General features: G+C 50.6%; 5 protein-coding genes; 2 read left to right on the top strand and 3 right to left on the bottom strand.

Moving 5' to 3' along the window:
- Positions 1-2,680: 2,680 nt before the first annotated feature.
- Positions 2,681-3,373, bottom strand: GSTUM_00008314001 (uncharacterized protein; the record flags this gene model as incomplete). XM_002839979.2 has 1 exon in its annotated part: positions 2,681-3,373. The coding sequence occupies one exon, from the start codon at positions 3,371-3,373 to the stop codon at positions 2,972-2,974; it is 402 nt and encodes a 133-aa protein (XP_002840025.1). The 3' UTR covers positions 2,681-2,971.
- A 1,817-nt stretch (positions 3,374-5,190) lies between these two features.
- GSTUM_00008313001 (uncharacterized protein) lies at positions 5,191-5,406 on the bottom strand (the record flags this gene model as incomplete). The annotated part of the gene is made up of 1 exon (XM_002839978.1): positions 5,191-5,406. The coding sequence occupies one exon, from the start codon at positions 5,404-5,406 to the stop codon at positions 5,191-5,193; it is 216 nt and encodes a 71-aa protein (XP_002840024.1).
- A 1,909-nt stretch (positions 5,407-7,315) lies between these two features.
- On the top strand, positions 7,316-8,301 carry GSTUM_00008312001 (uncharacterized protein; the record flags this gene model as incomplete). Its single annotated transcript, XM_002839977.1, has 4 exons — positions 7,316-7,546; positions 7,618-7,842; positions 7,910-8,083; positions 8,185-8,301. 4 exons carry the CDS (start codon positions 7,316-7,318, stop codon positions 8,299-8,301), a joined length of 747 nt encoding a protein of 248 aa, XP_002840023.1.
- A 535-nt stretch (positions 8,302-8,836) lies between these two features.
- On the top strand, positions 8,837-10,901 carry GSTUM_00008311001 (uncharacterized protein). XM_002839976.2 has 2 exons: positions 8,837-8,919; positions 8,998-10,901. Exons 1-2 carry the CDS (start codon positions 8,896-8,898, stop codon positions 10,618-10,620), a joined length of 1,647 nt encoding a protein of 548 aa, XP_002840022.1. The 5' UTR covers positions 8,837-8,895; the 3' UTR covers positions 10,621-10,901.
- A 98-nt stretch (positions 10,902-10,999) lies between these two features.
- On the bottom strand, positions 11,000-14,553 carry GSTUM_00008310001 (uncharacterized protein; the record flags this gene model as incomplete). XM_002839975.2 has 3 exons in its annotated part: positions 11,000-12,132; positions 12,186-12,447; positions 12,508-14,553. 3 exons carry the CDS (start codon positions 14,551-14,553, stop codon positions 11,426-11,428), a joined length of 3,015 nt encoding a protein of 1,004 aa, XP_002840021.1. The 3' UTR covers positions 11,000-11,425.
- Positions 14,554-18,528: the final 3,975 nt, after the last annotated feature.

Below are 18,528 nucleotides of genomic sequence, written 5' to 3'. Positions count from 1 at the left end.
GATAGAGGCGTTTTAGCAGAAGCAATGCAGGATGGAATGGACTTCAATAGGGTTGCAAGGATGCTAGGGCGGGAGGTTGATGAGGGTGGACCCCTCAGCGGCCCTTTTGATAATATTACCCCAATGCTGACTAAATCAGTGTTCAGGATGTTCACAAAGGTTATTGCCGGAATATTACTGCACGCCCCGAGGCCTAGGGACAAGTCGACGCAAACTGAGTGGTCATTCGAAGATGGAGCAGGATTTGCAGCCGGCCTGGGACGTGGTGATGGGCGAGCATTAGATTAGATTGGGCAATCGAGTGATACCATGTGAGCAGCACCGCGTGTGGGGGGAGAGGGTCTCGTTGTGTATTATTTATCTCGGAACCGTATATTTGAGTATTTCATGTTCGGTTAACTCTGCATATTTATTACCATCAATACAAATAGCGCATAGATGCATAGATTTGCATTCGGATGGTTTTCCTTCATATAAGCAAAGCAAGCCTTCCCAATCCCCCCGTTCCCAATCCTCACTTCCGCGAAGCCTTCCCTCCCTCTTCATGGAATCCATTAAGATGTCCGCAAGCACAGCACACGAATCTCCTCGTTAGAGCGAGCAGAGTCAGTCCCACCCAGGGCCGTATCATACCTTCCCCCCCTCATCTACTGAACGGCCCTCACCCTAAGGTCTTACTTGGAGACCAGCAACTCAAGCGACACCAAGACCGACCCAGGCCAATAACAGGCCAGTCAGAGTCCACAAAGCGATCTTTCGACGGCGGGATTTCTGCATGGAAAAGATAAGATCCAGTAAGAGTGCTTTGTACTGTACTGCTCCGTACAATGCGATCAAGTGGGTTTCATGTACAGTACTTGGGGTTTGTACCGTAAGGGATTGTACGGGGGGAGGTACAATAGGCTGCACGGACGGTACAGTACAATGGCAAGGACCTCTAAAAGGCTCCACTACTAATTCCATTGCGACGGGCAACTCGTGTGGGAAAAGAGCAGGAAGAAGTGAATCCCGTGAGAAAGGTATTGTACTCGTACTCGTACAAAAGTAACTAAATTTATGTACTGTACAGTACCCACACCACCATCCAACTCACTTTGACGGAATCAAGTCTGTAATATTCATCTTCTTGACACCAACCTCAACCGCCCTCTTCCCTCCCCCTCCCGCCCCATAACCATCCTCAAAATAATACAACCCCCACTCCCCTGCGCCCACCTCAACAGCCCAAAAAGCCGACTTCCCATCCATCACGAGCCCACCCTCATACCCCCAAACCCCAAACCTATTCTCCGACGCCTCAGCTCTATTCCCCACGCGCACCTCGTGCGTCTCCGCGTGCACGTACACCCATCCCATAGCCGGCGGGTCATTGCACGTCGTCGTCACCATGGCTTTGATCTCGGTCTCCAGCATATCACGCAGGTAACCGGCGAAGGGGTGGTGGTTCTTGCCGCCGATGTAGAGCTTTATCGGGCGAAAAAAAATAAAAAAAATAAAAAAAGTTCAGCACGGTAGATTAGAAAGGAAGGAGAGAGATGGGGAAAATGACCCTTCCATCACGGATGGTAACGTCTTTACAATCTAATTCTTTCATCTCGGATGAAGTGTAGAGCGAAAAGTAAGTGGGCAGGCCGGCAGCTTTGGCCGCGGCTTCCTCGTCGCGTTGTCGTCGGTCCTGCGTTATCCCTTGGGCTACGCCGATTGTCGTCGGGATCGCTGTCAGTATTAGGAGGCCTATGACCATTTTCCCCCGGTGCGATGGTATGATATTGTGGATGAGTGGGAGGTTTGTTTGTCTGTTTGTTTGCCCGTCCGTGTATGATAGATGATGATAAGTTAAAGTCCTGGTTAGAGTAGTATGATATAGCGAGACTCTTTTTCTTTCTTTTTTTCTTCTTTTTCTTTTTTTACCTTTCCCTTTTCATTTTCTCTCTCTCGAAATAACTTTTAGGTTGGAGGATTGCTAGCAGGGAAATTCTCCGGTGAATACAAGTATACTGGACAAAATTTATGATGGATGGAGAAGTCGTTGATCCAAGAGAGAGGGGAAACTGGAATGGCTTGAGGGGGTTTGAGCCAAGGTTGTAAATATGATAAGAAAAAAATCAATGACGCCGTACACACACACACACACACACACAACAGGGGTTTCAGAAAATCCAGTGACGTTTTGATTATGATACCGTAGATATTTGCTGCTGTGAAAAGCGGGTCTTGTGTCACGTTGTTTACCCCCAATCCTTCCATGATCGGCTCACCGAATGTCACTCGCCGATCGTAGAAAAATGGCCTTTTTTGGAGGGGGGGTGGGTGGGTGGGTACCGCAAGAACGGGTAGCAGTACGAGTAGTCTAAAACCCTGCTCCCGTCGGGTTGGGTGCTTCCACCGTACAGTTAATTTATTCTAGGATAATTGGTTGTGGATGTGTATCCGGGAAAGGCATTAATCACACTGGTATGAACGCCGGAGCATTTTTTCATGATTTTCATGATAGCCTATGCTTTGGGTGGGGGATTTCACAAAAAAAAAAAAAAAAACCAAGAGCAAAAAATAATATTACAATTCGCGAGTCGGAGGAGTTCCCAAGGGGGAAAAAAAATTGTCGAGAGATCTTTCTTCCTCCTCCTCCTCCTCCTACTCCTTCCGTTCATTTCCCATAACCCCAAAACCGACTGGGGTAAAACAAAAAGTGTAGATAAAGACAGCCAAAAAAGAAGTAAGAAAAAAAAAGGGAAGGATCCTCAATTTCTAAAAAACGCGAGACGATAACACTTAGCCCTTCTCACTGTTCAACCGCTAGAAAGCCTCTATGAGCTACACACCCGACTCAGAATGCCCTCCCAAAAAGCGTGAAGACGACAAAACGGGATTTTTTTTCTCTTTCTTAAAGATGGCAAGTGTGCATGGGGTAGAAGATGGGAGGAGCAAAGCAAAAAGGAAAAACGGGAGCAGATACTATACGGGGGGCGACTCACAGTAGCGAAAGCTCAAGATCACCATGAATCTTCGCTCGGAGCTCGATGTGAATATCGATATTTAAATCCAACCTCAACTTTAGCGTATCGTTCTTCTTGCCTCCCCCTCCCCCACCTCCGGCTACCTGGCCGGCCGTCTGGCCAAGGGTATTCCCGAGGGACCCGCTCAGGCCGCCGGCCACCTCCCCGATCTGTCCGGTTGTCTGGGAGAGCTGCTGGCCCGGGCCTAGGCCTTGGAGGGGGCCGGATTTCTGCTGCTGTTGCTGCAGCTGACCGGCCTTCTTGTTCTTACGCGAGCGGCCTCGACCCCGGCGGCGGGATTGGGTTCGCGGGGCCGGGTCGTACTCGGATTCTGTCTCAGAGAGGTCGCTGGCGCGGGTTTGTCCTTGGGATGCCATTTCTGGGTCGAGGGGTTGTGCGTGGCGGGGTGGGTTGTTGGGATTGTTATTGAGAGATGGATAGGGGAAATCTGTAGAGGGTTTGAATGGGGGGTTGAGTGGTGGGAATGTGAGAGAGGGGTGAATGGATGAGATAGACGTTATATATTCCTGCGAGATTAATTACCGCTAAACTGTATCTACTCATTCCTGGAAATATGGAACCTTCTCTGATATCCTGTTTCACTGGCCGCCGTTTGTGAAAAACCGTTCCTTGGAACGGAAGTGCGAATGGTCCGTCATCGCATGCGTACTCGAGTACCGAAGACTTATGATGCTGGAAGAAGCGATAGAGGGGAAGAGTTGTGTAATCCCCCCCCCCTTTGCCACAGAAGCGGCTTGCGCATAAACACCGAACCTACCGCGATTCCAGACTTCAAGACAATCCAACCCACCACCCCTCGACCAATCGCAATAATCGAAGTGGAGGAGGTTATCATACACACTTCCGGCACTAACGTCGCTGTGGCTTTCAAGGTCTACCCGAATAATAGACAAGAACTTTTGCGAAAACCTGGAAATAATGGTGTCAGATCTTTTTTTTCCCATCTCTTTTCCAAGTCCATTAAATTTTGGTAAAAAAAATAATTATTCACGGTATTCTTGTGGGAGATGGGGGTTACATCACTCGACATGGATCTCCCTGTGTTAACCGCGAGCCAAGGTGGAAAAGTGAGGAGTGATAGGTTGTGATATGAAGCGAACAAAAGTTGGCGGAGGTGGTTCGGTTGGTTGGTGTTGCCTATGACGACTTGGAACAGGGATCTGAGGTTCCCTTCCAACTTGGAAACTGGAGGTTTTGGAGTTGGCAGGTTGGATTGCTAACACAACACGGAGATCGCGGGCGGTGCGGAAAGCGGTACCTGTTGGAGCACCCGTCGGCGGGTGGGGCTTGGAGAAGTTTCCTATGCTCCCTTTCGCCGTTTTTGGGGCGCGCTTGTTCGAACCTTCGCAAAAAAGTTACTATTTCCCCGGACGGCCGCTATCGTAGGATCTCAAATACTCGGACCGTGCCGTACGTTAGGTACCGTATTCCAAATTTTCCCCCCTCCGGGAAAGGGGAGAAAAGCATGGCAAAAAGTGATTTGTTCTAGCCCCTCTGAAAGCCGTAAGTGGACTGCTCTCGCTACCGAGTTGTACTTGGAACACCAGAAACAGAAGTCGATCAGTTGGCTAATCAGGCAACAGGATTCCCGAAATCTTTGGCCTCTACTCGGGTAGCTGGCTTGTAGATCTAAGATCGTCACTGTGTCCAAAAAAAAAAAAAATTACTAGACCTTGCCAAAGGAGGCAACTCGAACGACATAGACTAACACTCTGTTCAATCACCTAAGTCTACGGTGGCCTACTCGAGTACTACTGGTACGCAATTTACTAGTATCCTACCAATCCCCACTGAAAAAAAAAAAAGTCGAAAATATAAAAACTCGAATTTCGCGCTAGACAATTTACAGAAAAAACCGGGCTTTCAGTGCTTGAGCCTGCAGTGTCTGGAAACCAACATGAGGGTGCAACGAACAAGGCTTACAAGGTGCCTTCCTTAGTAGATACTGATCTTGCATCGCCTCTCACGGTCTATCTCAAGAATCCAAACACCTAAAGGGCTGAAACCAACAAATGACTAATATACGAATTACAAAGTAGTTACTCTATCAAACCAGGCTTCCCATTCCATTTTCACAAAATTAAAGCAAAAATCCCACATCATCTTATAATCCATTTAATACAAGAAAAAAAGGAAAGGGGGAAAGCATCGTAAGGCCGGAGAACCTCAAGAACTAAACTCTCACGAACTCCACGCGGTCAGCTATCATGTTCGATACGTTTAGAAGTGTCGAGGGTACATACAGCAACGACAACTCCAAATCACCATGAATCTTCGCCTTTAGCTCGATCTCGATCTCGAGGTTAAGATCCAATCTCAGTTTCAAGGGCTTATCCCTTCCACCGCTTCCACCGCTTGGCTGCACCTGCTGCTGCTGCTGCTGCCTCATCATCTCTTGCTGTTGCCGGAGCTGAAGCTGCTGCTGCTGAACCTTCTTCTGCTCCCGCTCGTCGTAGTCGTCGTCGTCCGTCTCATCCACGGACGGAATGTTAGCACGGCCACCCCTCTTTCCCCGTCTCCTCCTCCCACCGCGACGGGATCGCGACCGGGCCGAGGCCTCATTGTCTGAGGTGGGAAGGCCAGCCTCGGAGGAGCCGTCGTCGTGGTCGCCCGACGCTCGATCACTCCGACTTTCCGGATTGCTGTTGCTGGCATCACCGTTTTGCTGGCCCTGGCCCCTGCGGCGGCGGCGCTCGCCGTGGGCCTGACTCCCCGAGCGGTTCTGGTCAGAGGCTTGAGTTTGCGCACGGGAAGCAGGATTTGAGCTCGCCTCCCCCGTTTCTGGCTTCGTTGCTTCTGCCGTGGCCATCTCGTCTGGTTGTTTGTGTGAAGTCTAAGAGCTGAGGCGGCGTAATAATAATAATAAGTGAATTGAAGGTATATCGTGCGTATACAAATATAATAAAAATCTGCGTTTTTTGAAAAAAAATTCAAGTTCAAGATAAGGCCCCCAAGGGACAGGAAAATCGCAGGACTTAATATACTCTACCAGTATTTACTCAAAAAAAAAAAAACTCGGCTTTTGGCAAGATATGATCGGAGATGACCAGGGAGCATGATTTCCAGAGAGTTCCCCAGGGTTCTATCATCGATTGTCCATTTTCCTTGATCCGTATATCTTGTGACGTTAGAGAAGATGGTTAGAGGAGGTGTAAGCAGATTGATATGTAGGCCAAGACCTGTTCTGAAAATACCGCCCGGTTTGAAACGTCATTACAGGGATGGTTAGCAAGGAAAAGAATCTGGGACAAGAGGGGGGACAAGGGTTTGTTCCTGCCAAGACTTATTTAACGATGGTCGCGATACAGTACCCGTCATGCCTCGCAATATATTTGTGGGGTCTCCCTCCGAGTAGTTGACCTCGTGGAATATCAGGTTTAGTTCCTCCTGCGCCCTGGTGGCTGCATCGCAATGGCGCATTCTGCGGTTTGCGTGTCCGAGCACAACCGGGCTTTACTCGAGTGCGGGTATGACGGAAAATAAATCAACGGAATGGATTGATACGAGTTCAGATCTCGATCTCGAGTAGTACCGTAGCCTACCAAGTCAATAGTGCCAAAACCACACCAAGTGTCTCGAGGACACTCCGCATTGCCAAGATTCGCATCCCGCAAACCGGGTCCCCCCAAGCCTAAGCCTAGAAGACCTGAAGCCTTTTTCTTTTCCTGCAATAGTCCTTGTTCCCTCCCTCTCCCTATCCAATTGAAAAAAATCACACAACTTTGCGTCTACGAGTGACCGTCCATGATTGCCTTGCCAACATACCCCCCCCCCGAACTTTCTTGCTTGCGAAGGAAAGGAGGAGTGGCTAGCGCGTCATTCTTAGTACCATACCCATAAGGTATTGGTTTATACTACCCCGCTGCCGATCTCGCTTCCCCGTAGAGGAAACCACAAACCCATTCGGACAAGTGCTGATTGGTTGATCCTCTATGAGGAAACCATCCGCTAATCCCTTCAGTATCAAGTTTACCACGGGAAAGGCTTCTACTCATGTTTCATCGTCTGAGTGAGGTGTGCCGGGGTGGCTTGTGGTTTCCTATATTCGCCTCCTCGAGGATCTCTATTCTGACGCAACGAGGAGGTCATTACTTCAGCCACCGTGTTATTGGTATTAGAAGTAATACCCTTCTGTAGGTGGATCTAGAAACTTGCGGGGGTAATTGAGACCCTATATAATGCCACCAAACGAGAGTTTCCTAGACTTCGTCAGACGGAAGAGTTTTCTATTGTTTAGCCCGATTCACTACCCCTCTATCATTTCTAAAACACCTCCATCTACATCCCAACCACCCATCATGTCCACCAAAGTCACCCAGAAGAATCTCCAGGATGTCCCTCCAGAGCCCATCAACTTGGAGGAGGCCGCAGCTCCCGAGAGTAAAAACACTTCAGCAAACACTGCGAAGGAGGACACTGAATCCAACGGCGAAGCCAAAGAAGAGGCCGCCAAGATCGCAAAGAAGATGTCGGGCATTATCGACCCCGCTATCGACAGGCTGAAGCCAATCCTGCAAATGATTACCGAGGTGAGTACCCCCACCCCCCACTGTACAGTGCACTTTCCGGGTATGGAAGCTAAGTAAGAGTGGGGAGGTAGCACGTCGACAAAGCAAACAACACCAAGAAAGAAGACCTCGACGAGGAAAAGCTAGTCGACCAGCTCAAACCACTCATCGAGCAGGCGACCGGGGTTCTACAGGAGACGCACGGGGCTATAAAGGCGCTTGACCCCGACGGAAAGGTTGCCCGCAGCGCGCAGTACAAAGCCTCCGACAGCGAGGCTTCACCGGAGGAGCAGCACCTCGCTCAAGGGCTTGCGGAGGTAGTCACCCCCCCACTCTCTTTTTCCCTTTTGTGACAAACTAGAGCTAACCAACCTTGAGCCATAGTTAACCGGAAACGTCGCGAAGACGATCCAAAACGCCAAAGATAAGATCAAGGACATGCCGCACGCAAAGAAAAACTTGGGCCCTCTCCTAGACCTTCTACAAACCCCTCTGTTCCAGATAATTTCCGCCGTAGGGTTGCTGCTGAATGGTGTCTTGACCCTTCTCGGGAATTTGGTGAGTAACCTCCTCCACTCTTATCCGTCCTTTTTTGTGCTTTTTTATGCTTTTTTTTTTTTTTGCGGCAGGAAACCAACTAACTGCGGGAACTACTTTAGCTGGACGCCCTTGGCTTGGGAGGTATCGTCAGGAACGTTCTTGGCGGTCTTGGACTCGCAAAACTGCTCGATGGGCTTGGTTTGGGCCAGTGGCTTAAGCAGCCAGACAGCAAATAAATACTTATTTCTTTCTATTTTTTTTTTCCTTCCAAAAAATAATAAGAAGAATTATCTGACAGTTATGATATCGGGGTTTTTTTTTAAAACGTCTATCTTTTGCAACTATTTTCTTTGTAACCTCACAACTTTCCCGTATAATGTCTCTCTTTTGCAACTATTTTCTTTGTAACCTCACAATATTTCTTGTATGAGTTAGTTATGTCCAGACAACTCAACAGAATTACAAAGTTCATTCTGTATAAGAATCCGATAAATGTCTCCTCTTTCTTAAATCGATGATAAAGTGGGACGGTGACACATGCTATGATACTGGCCTGATATTCTAGGAGCACTATTCTAAGGCTGTAATGGGTTACCCTACCTAGGGTTGAAATTCCGCCACGATAGCACCCCACTTGAGTCATGCATCAACGCCACACAACTCCTCAACGCCACAAATCGAATTCAACATCTACGGTACTCGACTCAAAATAAAGCTCTTCCCATCTCCCTTCTTATTTCTCACCTATTCAACCCCATAAAAATAGTAGCAGACCCCTTCTGAAGCCCCACCCCAACCCCACACTCGTCTGCTATCCTCCCAAACTCATGATGGAGGAATCGCCTCTAGCTCTCGTAATACACCTACCCCATAGCTCCCCTCACCACCGCTCTGTTTCCAACCGAAGTAAACACTGACGTGCTACACCCCAGGCTCACTTGCACGCTTCCCAGGCTTCAAAAATCCTCACCTCAGCTCAACCCCCTTACCCTTCCACCACTCTCCTCGCAGCCGCAAACTCCCACGCCCTGGCAGCGACCTCATTTACAGCTGCCGCAAAGCTAACAAAAGACCCCGAAGCCCTACGCACCCTCGAGCTGCTGACTAAAGAGCATCAACGATGGGAATCTCAACTCCAACGGGACGCTGAGCAGCCAGCACGAAAGAGCAAAGACCGGGAGAGCCAGGGTGGTGCTGATGCTATTGTTGGAGCGGGGGGATCGACCTCCACCGCTGAACCGTCGAAGAGCGGGGAAAAAGCCTCACCGCAGGATGCGCCTACTTCCCCGCCCTCATTACCGTTCGCGAATACAGGTGGTGCGCCTTACCCGCCGAGGTTACAGAAGTCTACGTCATCACTTGCAACGAATTTGGCGTCCGCCCGTGGGATCCAGCTCCCCGGTTCGTCGAGGGTTCCCGGCGCATCCTCGCAGTCGCCGAACCGGCGACGTACGAGCGATCGACCACCGGCGATAGATGTATCGGCGAAACCGACTACGAACCCGCTGACCATCCTACCCCCGGATGAACCTAAGCGAAAGGATCCCGAGGAAGGGTTCAGCAATTTCTACTCTTCACTAAACACATTCATCTCACGGGTTGGCAGCCCATTCGCTACTTCCCTAGCCTTCGCTGGCCTGCCACTATTAAATGACGACGGGCGAGACGAGGAAAAAGACCGTGAAGCCCGCAGGAACGTCCTCCCAAAGAGCTGGGTAGAAAAGCACGGTCGCGGCCGAGGCCTCGAAAAAGGTTGGCCGACCAACGACCCAAATGGCGCAGAAAGCTTCTACGTGGTTCCCGTATCCGGCGGTACACTATCCTACGCCGGCGTCGTCCGTCGCGACACCTCACCAACCAGCCAAAACTCCCCAATAGACGATTACGAAACCCTCCCGCGAGACCTCTCCTCCCGAGCCCTCTCCCCCCCACCCCCGCAAGCCCAGAACCGAAGAGACCCCGGCCTAACCGGCCACACAAAAACCAAAGAGGAGCTCCAACTGGAAAACACAGGCCTCCGCCAAACAATAGACCACATGTCCCGTACCATGCAGTCCTGGCAACGCAAAACCCGAGAAAGTGAGAACATACTGAAAAGTTCCCTCATGGCCTTCTCCAAGACCAATAACCGCGACAACCCCGATGCTGGCATCGACATCCTCAACCAAGTCCAGCGCAGATCCTGGATGCACGTACCCTACGACGAGCCCGACGATGCCGAGTTCTCGGAGGGCCGCGCCGCCGCTGCCGCTGCTGCCGTTGGCGGCGAGTTGGAGTGGGACAAGGATAGGGAGAAGAGCGAGGCGGAAGAGGAGGAGGACGATCGCGAGGTGAGGATCGCTGCGCTCGAGAGGGATTTGGCCGAGGCTAGGAGCGAGAACGAGAGGTTGACCAAGGAGAACGAGAGGTTGGGAAGGATCGTCGAGAAGTTCAAGACCAAGTGGGAGAAGTTGAAGGAGGGGGCCAGGAGTAAGAGAGCGCATCCACCCGCCGGCAGTGGTGGGGCCGGAGGGAGCAACGGGGGGCAGCTGAGCAGGGTTGATGAGGCAGAATAGCTGTCGTAGCAGCGTTATATGGATAGCTCTCATCCCAACCCTTTCAATAGACCATAAATTGAACGCGTAACGAGAGGAACCGGAGGGGGGGGCGGGGACTGGAGGAAGGCATCTCAGCATATTGTATTAGTAGTCATCTTCATTTCCTCTCTCATCTCCACCTTTACACACAGGACAGCACTTTATTCATCCTACTACACAAATCGTCTATAGGCCTTCATGGTCAAGGGGGGGAAATTTAGCTTATCAAATTAGAAGGTATCTAAATACACTATATATACAGTACTCAAGTGCAAGTAAAATCTTGACATGTTAACCGCGGAAATACAGTAGAGAATGGGTATCACAACACATCACTTGCGCCCCAGCTTCGCTAGACTTGACCACCATAAAAATCAATATGCATGCTATGAACGATAGGATATGATACCAAAATGTGTTTCCAATGAATAAACCAGAAATGGCGATGATGGTGGCAGCGAGGGCGAATACAAAAAAAAGAAAAATCCCCAAAAGTAAAATAAACTAAAATAGAGTAGACTACACCAAGCGCCAGGAGTAACAAACATGCTAACTTTTCAACCTAAAAAGGGAGAGGGAAAAAAAACCCTGCAATCGCCAAACATCAAGAGAAGAAAAGAGAAGCAGAAAGTGAAAAGGTGAAAAAAGTTACACTTACCCAATGAATCAATGATCAAAAAGCAAAGGGGGATCAAAAGAAAAGGCTTAGCAAAGCAATGTCCTCTTACTACCACATCCAACCGCACCTCCAATAATCATAAAACCCAAAACCAAAGCAATCAACTCAATCAGTACCATCACCATACCTCCCTTCTTCAACCACCCTCCGAAGTATCGCCAACCGCTCCTCCATAACTCCAATCGCATCTTCAACCTCCCGGCGCTTCATACCTTGCGTCAGGCCAGCACCCGCACCATCACGCCTCGACCGTGCAGCTTTCTCAAAAGAATTCGCGCGGCGGGAAGGGGGGGCGACGACCTCGTTGATTCCGACGCGGTCTTCCAGCCACTCCCATAACCCGTCTTCCTCCGAGCGCCAGAGGGTGTCCCAGTGCTGGTGTAGATGATGCACGCCCGAACCACCGTCAACAGCTGTATTAGCATGTCGGGAGTAGACACTAGTGCTTTGCCACCACAAGAATACAGCCAGGACCAGGCATGCCGCAACAAGCCCTGGCGCGCCACCGATCAGTGGGCTGATGATGTCCGCTACGGGCTCCAGGTACGTCCTCAGTGGAGCGAATACGCCCCAGCTCGCTTGGCCTGCGGGGCTCTCGAAGCCGGCGGCTAGCGCCTCGCGGCCTTTTACGGTTCCGCCGGCGGCACGGCCGATAGCTTCGCCCTTGGCATTCAGGTCCTTCTTGCGCTTCTTGATCTTGTTCTTGGATTGTTTGCCGATGGGCTCCTTCGGTTCGACTTCCTTCTTGAGCGCGATGCGGAGGTCTTTGTTGTAAGCGATCTGACCGTCGTTGGCTCCCTTCTCAATTGGGCCTAGGGACAATTAGTTAGCATGGCACCGATAACCATTTTGAGGGGGATTACACTACCCTTAAGCCAACTCTTCCCGGACCATTCGACCGTGCAGGATGACACAAGCCTTGTTTGCCCGTCGTCCGCCCATGTAAGGCAGTATCGAGTTTTCACCATAAAGACGTTTCCAGAGGGGACATCAGGTGTTTGGGTAGTAGCGGTAACAATGACATGGTCCTCCAAGTCGCAATTGTCCAGAGTCTCTGTGATATTACACTTTGTCTGCTTCGGACCGATACCGCCACCAAGGAGCTTGATGTAAGAGAAACTGCGAGTCTTCTTTCCCTCCGGCCCGTCGATCCACTCGCCCTTATCGGGGATCGAGAGTTCAAGCACCTTCTCCTCATCCGCCAAGAACTGGGACATGAACGGGAAACTAGCGGGGCCAAAAACGAGCGAATAAACCTTCCCGAGCGGGGCAGGGATAATGTCATCGCAAAGTGGCCTATCGTAGTGGTCATCATTGCAGGATGTCGGGGGATGGGTCTGAGGTCCAGGATAGTCCACTACCGCGCCGCTGCCATCCTCACCAGATGCGCCCAGGACTGCTTGGCTAGCCTTTCTGCTTACTGACTTGGACGCCCCACCCCCGTTCTTGCCCTTATCGTCGGAGAGCACCACATCACCCGCATCTGTGTAACTCTCTCCCAGATCATCGTTGCTAGCATCCTCGTATTCGTCATCGTCTCCGTCCTCCTCGTATTCACTCACTCCATCCGGCGGATCACCCTCCTCAGCATCTCCACCATCCTCGAGCCTAACCCCAGTAGCGCCGGCAACAAGTTGCGGATGTCCGATCTTCCAGATACCAACAATAAGATCATATGTACTGTCCCTAGATATAAAACTTGCAAAGACATTTCGTGCATGGAGCGTCTGAATAACAATGGCATTGGGAAACAGCATGGCAGTATTCTTCTTCTCAACGCTGACAATCTCATCAAAGCTGATAATCAGAGTATTGACCCATCCGAAAATATTGGAGTAAAAGCATATGTGCCCTTCGGAGACGTACAGTCTGCCCTGAAGCAAGATTTCCTTTTGTAAAGCGCATCCGTAATCCTCTATCAGATAATCGTCCTCTGGCACAGACCTAAACATCTCATGGAATTCGCGGTTACGCCTCTTAGGCGCGACAGCGAACCCGGTAGGTCTGGGTACCGGCTGCGGGTTTGCTCCGGAAGCCGCAGACGACCCACGTTTCCGCCGGCCACCGCTCCTCACACTTCCAGATCTCCGCCGGTCGGCATCGCCAGACCAGGTGTCATCTCGATCATCGGGAGGATTCAAAACACCCTTCTCCGGGGCATGATCGCCGTCTCGGCCCGTAAAGGCGGAATCTTCCGCCATGGGTGTTTTCCTCAAACCTTCCAAACCATAAGAGCCACCAGGGCCAACGGGGCTGTTAAAAGCACTTTCTCCAGCGGTCTCGAACCCACCGCGAGAGCTAACAGCAGAGTCCAGAGATAGGAGAACTTCATCGTTAAGGCCCCCATCGGTGAACCCTATCCGGTGAGCCGGACCAGCGGATGCCCCGATCTGCAGCACGGTCCCACCGCCCCCAGTGATTACGCGACTATCTCCAGTCTCCGAGCTTGCCCCGTGACTATTAACGCTTGCTGACCTCGAGGGCCGGCCCTCACTAGGGGACGCGCTCGATTTTTGCGAATTGGGGAGTATGCCCAGACTGCCCAAGCTAAGCTCACCCTGACCCAACGTCTCGATAGCAGGCCGCTTCTGCGGCTCGTTCTTTTCCCCCTCGACCCCAGAACCCCCACCTTGCCGCACAATTTCCTGCTCGGTCTCACTCTTCCCAGACTCTGAAGCTCCAGTTCCACTTCTCGACCGGACCCCACCGGCAGTGTTTGCAGCGTTGGCATTAGCGATAGTATTGCCCAGGGTTGTCGCTGCATTCTGTGCAACGGAAAACATGGACTGGAAGAATCCGCCGTTCGTATTATTGCCTTGACCGGGTTGCTGACTTGCATCTAGAGTAGCGCCACCTTCAATCGTAGGAGTCAGGGGCACCGTCATACTCTGGGACAGCTTGCTGGGAGCATTACTCAAAGAATTTGTTCTACCCCTCTTCTTCATACCGTTGTCCCCAGCCTGTACCGCACCAACTGGACTCTTTGGCGGAAAGTGCTGTTGCGAGTCTGTGGGAGTGGGCGGGGTCACGGTTGTCTTTATAGTCCCATCCGCGTTCACGCCGCTTTCGGAAGTGACTATCGGCTGTGCACGAGTCTCAGTTAAAACACTTGGCCAAGGTTTAGTATCGCGTTCACTAGAGGCTACCTTTGGCGGAATTGCAGCAGCTATATCACTACCATCCGAGGTTCCAACAGACGAGCGTGTAGAGCGTCGGTTTCGATCTTCGGACATACGGCCAGCTTCCCCCCCAGATGTGGAGGGACGAGCTCCCGAGGAGGACAAGGCCTGGCTGAAGGCGGTTGGATTACTACTAGAAAATATGGTAGACAGACCGCCACCACTGTTGGAGCCCGTATTCGCCTGTTTCTCCGGTGGTTGGGGAGAGGTGCTACGTCGTAAAAATGGAACACCCAAAATACCACCTGAACCCTTCTTGCCACTTCCAATCTCAGGTCTGGCATTTCCAGCCGTTACAGTAGCGGTTGAATTTGAGTATGGGGAAAAGGTTGTAGCATGAGAAGGCCGTCTAGATCCGGATGGAGAGGGTGGCCCGTTCGGGGTGGGGGACGACAGCGTGAGGTAACCGGGCGCATCCGTAATTGGATGAGCAGGCCTGACAGCAGCGGCAGCAGCAGCCATGTTAGTCGCAACGGGTTGCAAATGAATAATCAAAAGACAGAAAGAAAGGAAATTTAATAATGGAAGAAGGGAGGAAGGAAATAGAAGGAGCGAGAGAAGGAGATAATAAAATATACCCGTGGGAATAAGCCGAGCTTATATCCAAGGTGTACGACAGTAATAGAACACATGTTCGGTGTGAAGGCAAGAAAAAAACAAAAAAACTGGTGAATCAAGTCAAGCGAAGCTCGACTTACATATCTTCGTCCGAACCATACAGAAGACTATTCCTGTCATCCTCACTAGCGCCCCGTTCCTTTCCATTCTCCTTCAGAGAATCCCCTCCTCCTCCTCTACCACTACCACCTTCCCCTTCATTGTCCTTATCCTCCTCAATACTCGTAAAGCTCGCGCCACCCGAATCATTCTTCACCTTCCTCCCAAAAACTCCCTTCCGCTTCTTCACCCCCCCTCCTACTCCTTCCGCCCCTTTCGCCCCACCACCTCCAGCGGCAGTAGCAGCAACGGTAGACCCCACAGAGCCAGCAGAAGCCCTGTCTAAACTCTCCACGCTTTCCCCACTCTTCAACGAGCTCCCTGCCGAAGCGAGGGTGTTGGACGACGACGACGAAGGGGCACCGAGGCTCTGCGTCGACTTCTTTTTCAAGCCAAATAGCGAGCGTTTTGGCTGCTGGACTTGGCTACCGTTTGTGCTACCGGGGGATGAGGTGGGGGCAGGGATTGGAGGGGGGGGGGGAGCTGTAGGCGTGGGTGTGTCGGGGGTGGCGGCCGACATAGAATGAATTGCTGTAAAGATTCGCTTGCTTGTTTGTTTTCTAGAAGATGGTTTGGACCAAATAAAGGGAAGAGAGGGAGGGGGAAGGGGAAGGGGGAAGGGAAGGGGGACGGAGGAAGGAGGATGGAGGAAAGGCAGCGAAGCTCAACTTGGCAGAAGCTTTGCTTGCAAGAGTAAGAGTGAAGAAGCGAGCACGGCAGAGGAGGGGATGGATTGAGGGAGAAAGAGTGAGGGAGGCTGTGGTGAAGAGCAATTCAACGAGTTGCCCTTTCTTTCCTCCTCCTTTCTTTTTTTGCTCTCCTGCTTTCCCCGATCTAACCTATCCTGTCCTATCCTACTTGTAATAATAAGGGCAAAAGTGCCAAATAAAATATCATACCACAAGAGCGAGCACCTATGCGCCTCCCGTAGTATCGGCATTACAGTACCGGTACTTATATCATAATATTATCATGCCGGTATTCTCGGTGACCGAACTGTACCGGTATGATACTATACCATACTCCAAGACTGCTTCAGCCACGCGCGAGCCTCCTTTGCCCCCTCGCCACTGAAAAGGGTGAGTCTTGATGCTCGGGACTGATGGATCAGACTAAGCCTATACCAGTAATCTGCAACCGCTTCAGTTCTTGGCATACGGCACAAGTTCAATGCTAAAGAAAAACACAGTATCCATAGTCTACGATACTGTACCTATCATCATCACTCAAGTACTAGTACTTCACCCCTCCGCGAATATCTGCTGCTCGAGTATGACACTTGAGCACAAATACACACATCTAATATCCACCACCATCATCACAACACCCCATGCAATCCATCTACCCCCCCATCCATCCCATCTCCCCCCCATCGCCTGCTCACACCCGCTGTTTGCTCGAACCCGGGAATAAAACTTTCCGTCCCCATCCACCCGTCCTCCCCCCGCGCACGGCTGCAGGAATTTCCATTCGTGCGCCCTATGTGAGTGTCCGAGCTCGCCCGTGGACGGGTTACCGGTATGATACCGGTACCCCAAAGGGTGCAAAAACCCTTCAGGGGCAAGACGGTAAAGTGGTATCATATCACTCGGATTTTTGTTTTATCATACCTTTAATTTTCGAGTGTGGCGCAAGCTTGGGAGGCCGGCCGGTGGGATAATTGGCAGTACTGTAAATACCTGTAAGCTTGTAGCATCTGTGGTAAGATTTGCGGGGGGGATGGGCAAGGTTTGTGGGGCTGAAGGCTGTGCCCAGGATATAATTTAATGAACCATCTATGATACGAGTAATATACTGCATCATACTGTACTCGGGTACGCGGAGCTGAGAGAAGCTTTCATACCGGTATGATTTAGAATTTTTTATCTTCAGTCCAAAATTCCCTTCTCTGGATGTGAAACAAAAAACCACCAGAAATGCTGTCCCTTTCCCCCTCCCGAAGCACAAAAGAAAAAACGTTATCGACCCTACTAGGGAAAGGAAACCCGACGACATAATATTGTGACAGCACACGGTCCGATTACCGGTATTCAATCTTTTTACAGTACCATACTCGCGTGGCAAATTGAAGATGGGCAGCTAAGGTATCATAATTATTATCATAACAATTCCCATACAAACTGGCAAACTTCTACCCTATAATACCACGCCATTGCCAATACACTTTGACCCGAGAGAAGAGAAAACCCCCGAGTGAGTAGGTATGAACCCTCCCACTCCTAATGCCCCCTCCCCTCCCCTCCCGTGGTGGGCCCGAGGGAGCAATTCAATATCTCAAAAAAATTTCAACTCGCACCCATCACCACGAACCTCCCAACACCCACAGGGCATCATACCAGTGCTGTACAGTACAGTACATGCCAATCAACCCACCATGTGATACCACTCAAACACCAGAACGCCGACCGGAAAGAAGACCCCACGCCAGAACGTAGCGACACCCACGACCTGGCAATAAAGCCTCGCAATCGATTCAACCAGTTTTGAAGAAAAGAAAAGAAAAGAAAAAAACCCTTAAACCCTGCCCCGATCCGGTCCCGCGGCACCATACCCACGATGCCCAGATCAGCCCGGCCCGATCGATCAATTCGCCTCACCCCTGTTAACCCTAAGATCCACGTTAAATGAATACCGGTAGCAGGGGAGATAGAGTTTGAACGAATCTGTGAAAAAGGTTCCTAGAATTTCCAACGGCGGACAGGCTAATATGCTCCCGTCCGACCTTGCGAATACCAGAGGGAGGGGAGATGTGATATCATTTTTTCCTGCTCGCCAAACCTTCGTTTTCGATATCTTTGTCAAGGAGGTTGGAGTGATCCGAGGTATCACACCGCACGATGGACGATGATACCAGAGTGTCGGTATCATAATATTATGTTATGGTGAGGGGCAGGTATTTGTATTTGAGTACTTAATGGGGAAAGGTATCATAACGATATTATAAGGCCCTGTAAGTATATTAGTATAAAGATAACCTATTCTTTTTTATAAAATCTCATACTTGCCCAAAAATCGAGTTTCGGCTCAAAAACATTTAGATTTTACTGTGTTTTTATTATTAATATAAGTAATAACCTAACCATCGTGTCGAAACGAGTCTCCCCCCCCCCCCACTTCCCAAGGTATATATCATACATTCAAGACTGTCACGGATTTCGCGAGAAAATTGGCCCCACCTTTTAGTCCCCCCGAGCCACAAACTGATATGCAGCTCGGCTTACCCCCGGAGCGCAAAGCGGTTCGGCAACGGATCCATCCCCCATCTCCCAAATATTAACATCCCACTTTCCTCGGGTTCGGTGGATTGTCCGG

The sequence above is a fragment of the Tuber melanosporum genome, assembly GCF_000151645.1.
Source record: "Tuber melanosporum whole genome shotgun sequence assembly, scaffold_44, strain Mel28".
Lineage (NCBI taxonomy): Eukaryota > Fungi > Ascomycota > Pezizomycetes > Pezizales > Tuberaceae > Tuber > Tuber melanosporum.
Note: the sequence above shows the minus strand (reverse complement) of the source record. Positions and strands in the feature narration are given on the sequence as shown.

Excerpts from the sequence above, each read along its gene's own strand:
- GSTUM_00008311001 (XM_002839976.2), top strand. The coding sequence starts at position 8,896 with ATGGAGGAATCGCCTCTAGCTCTC. Across the intron at positions 8,920-8,997 it reads AGGAATCGCCTCTAGCTCTC|GCTCACTTGCACGCTTCCCA; the intron begins GTAATACACCTA and ends GCTACACCCCAG.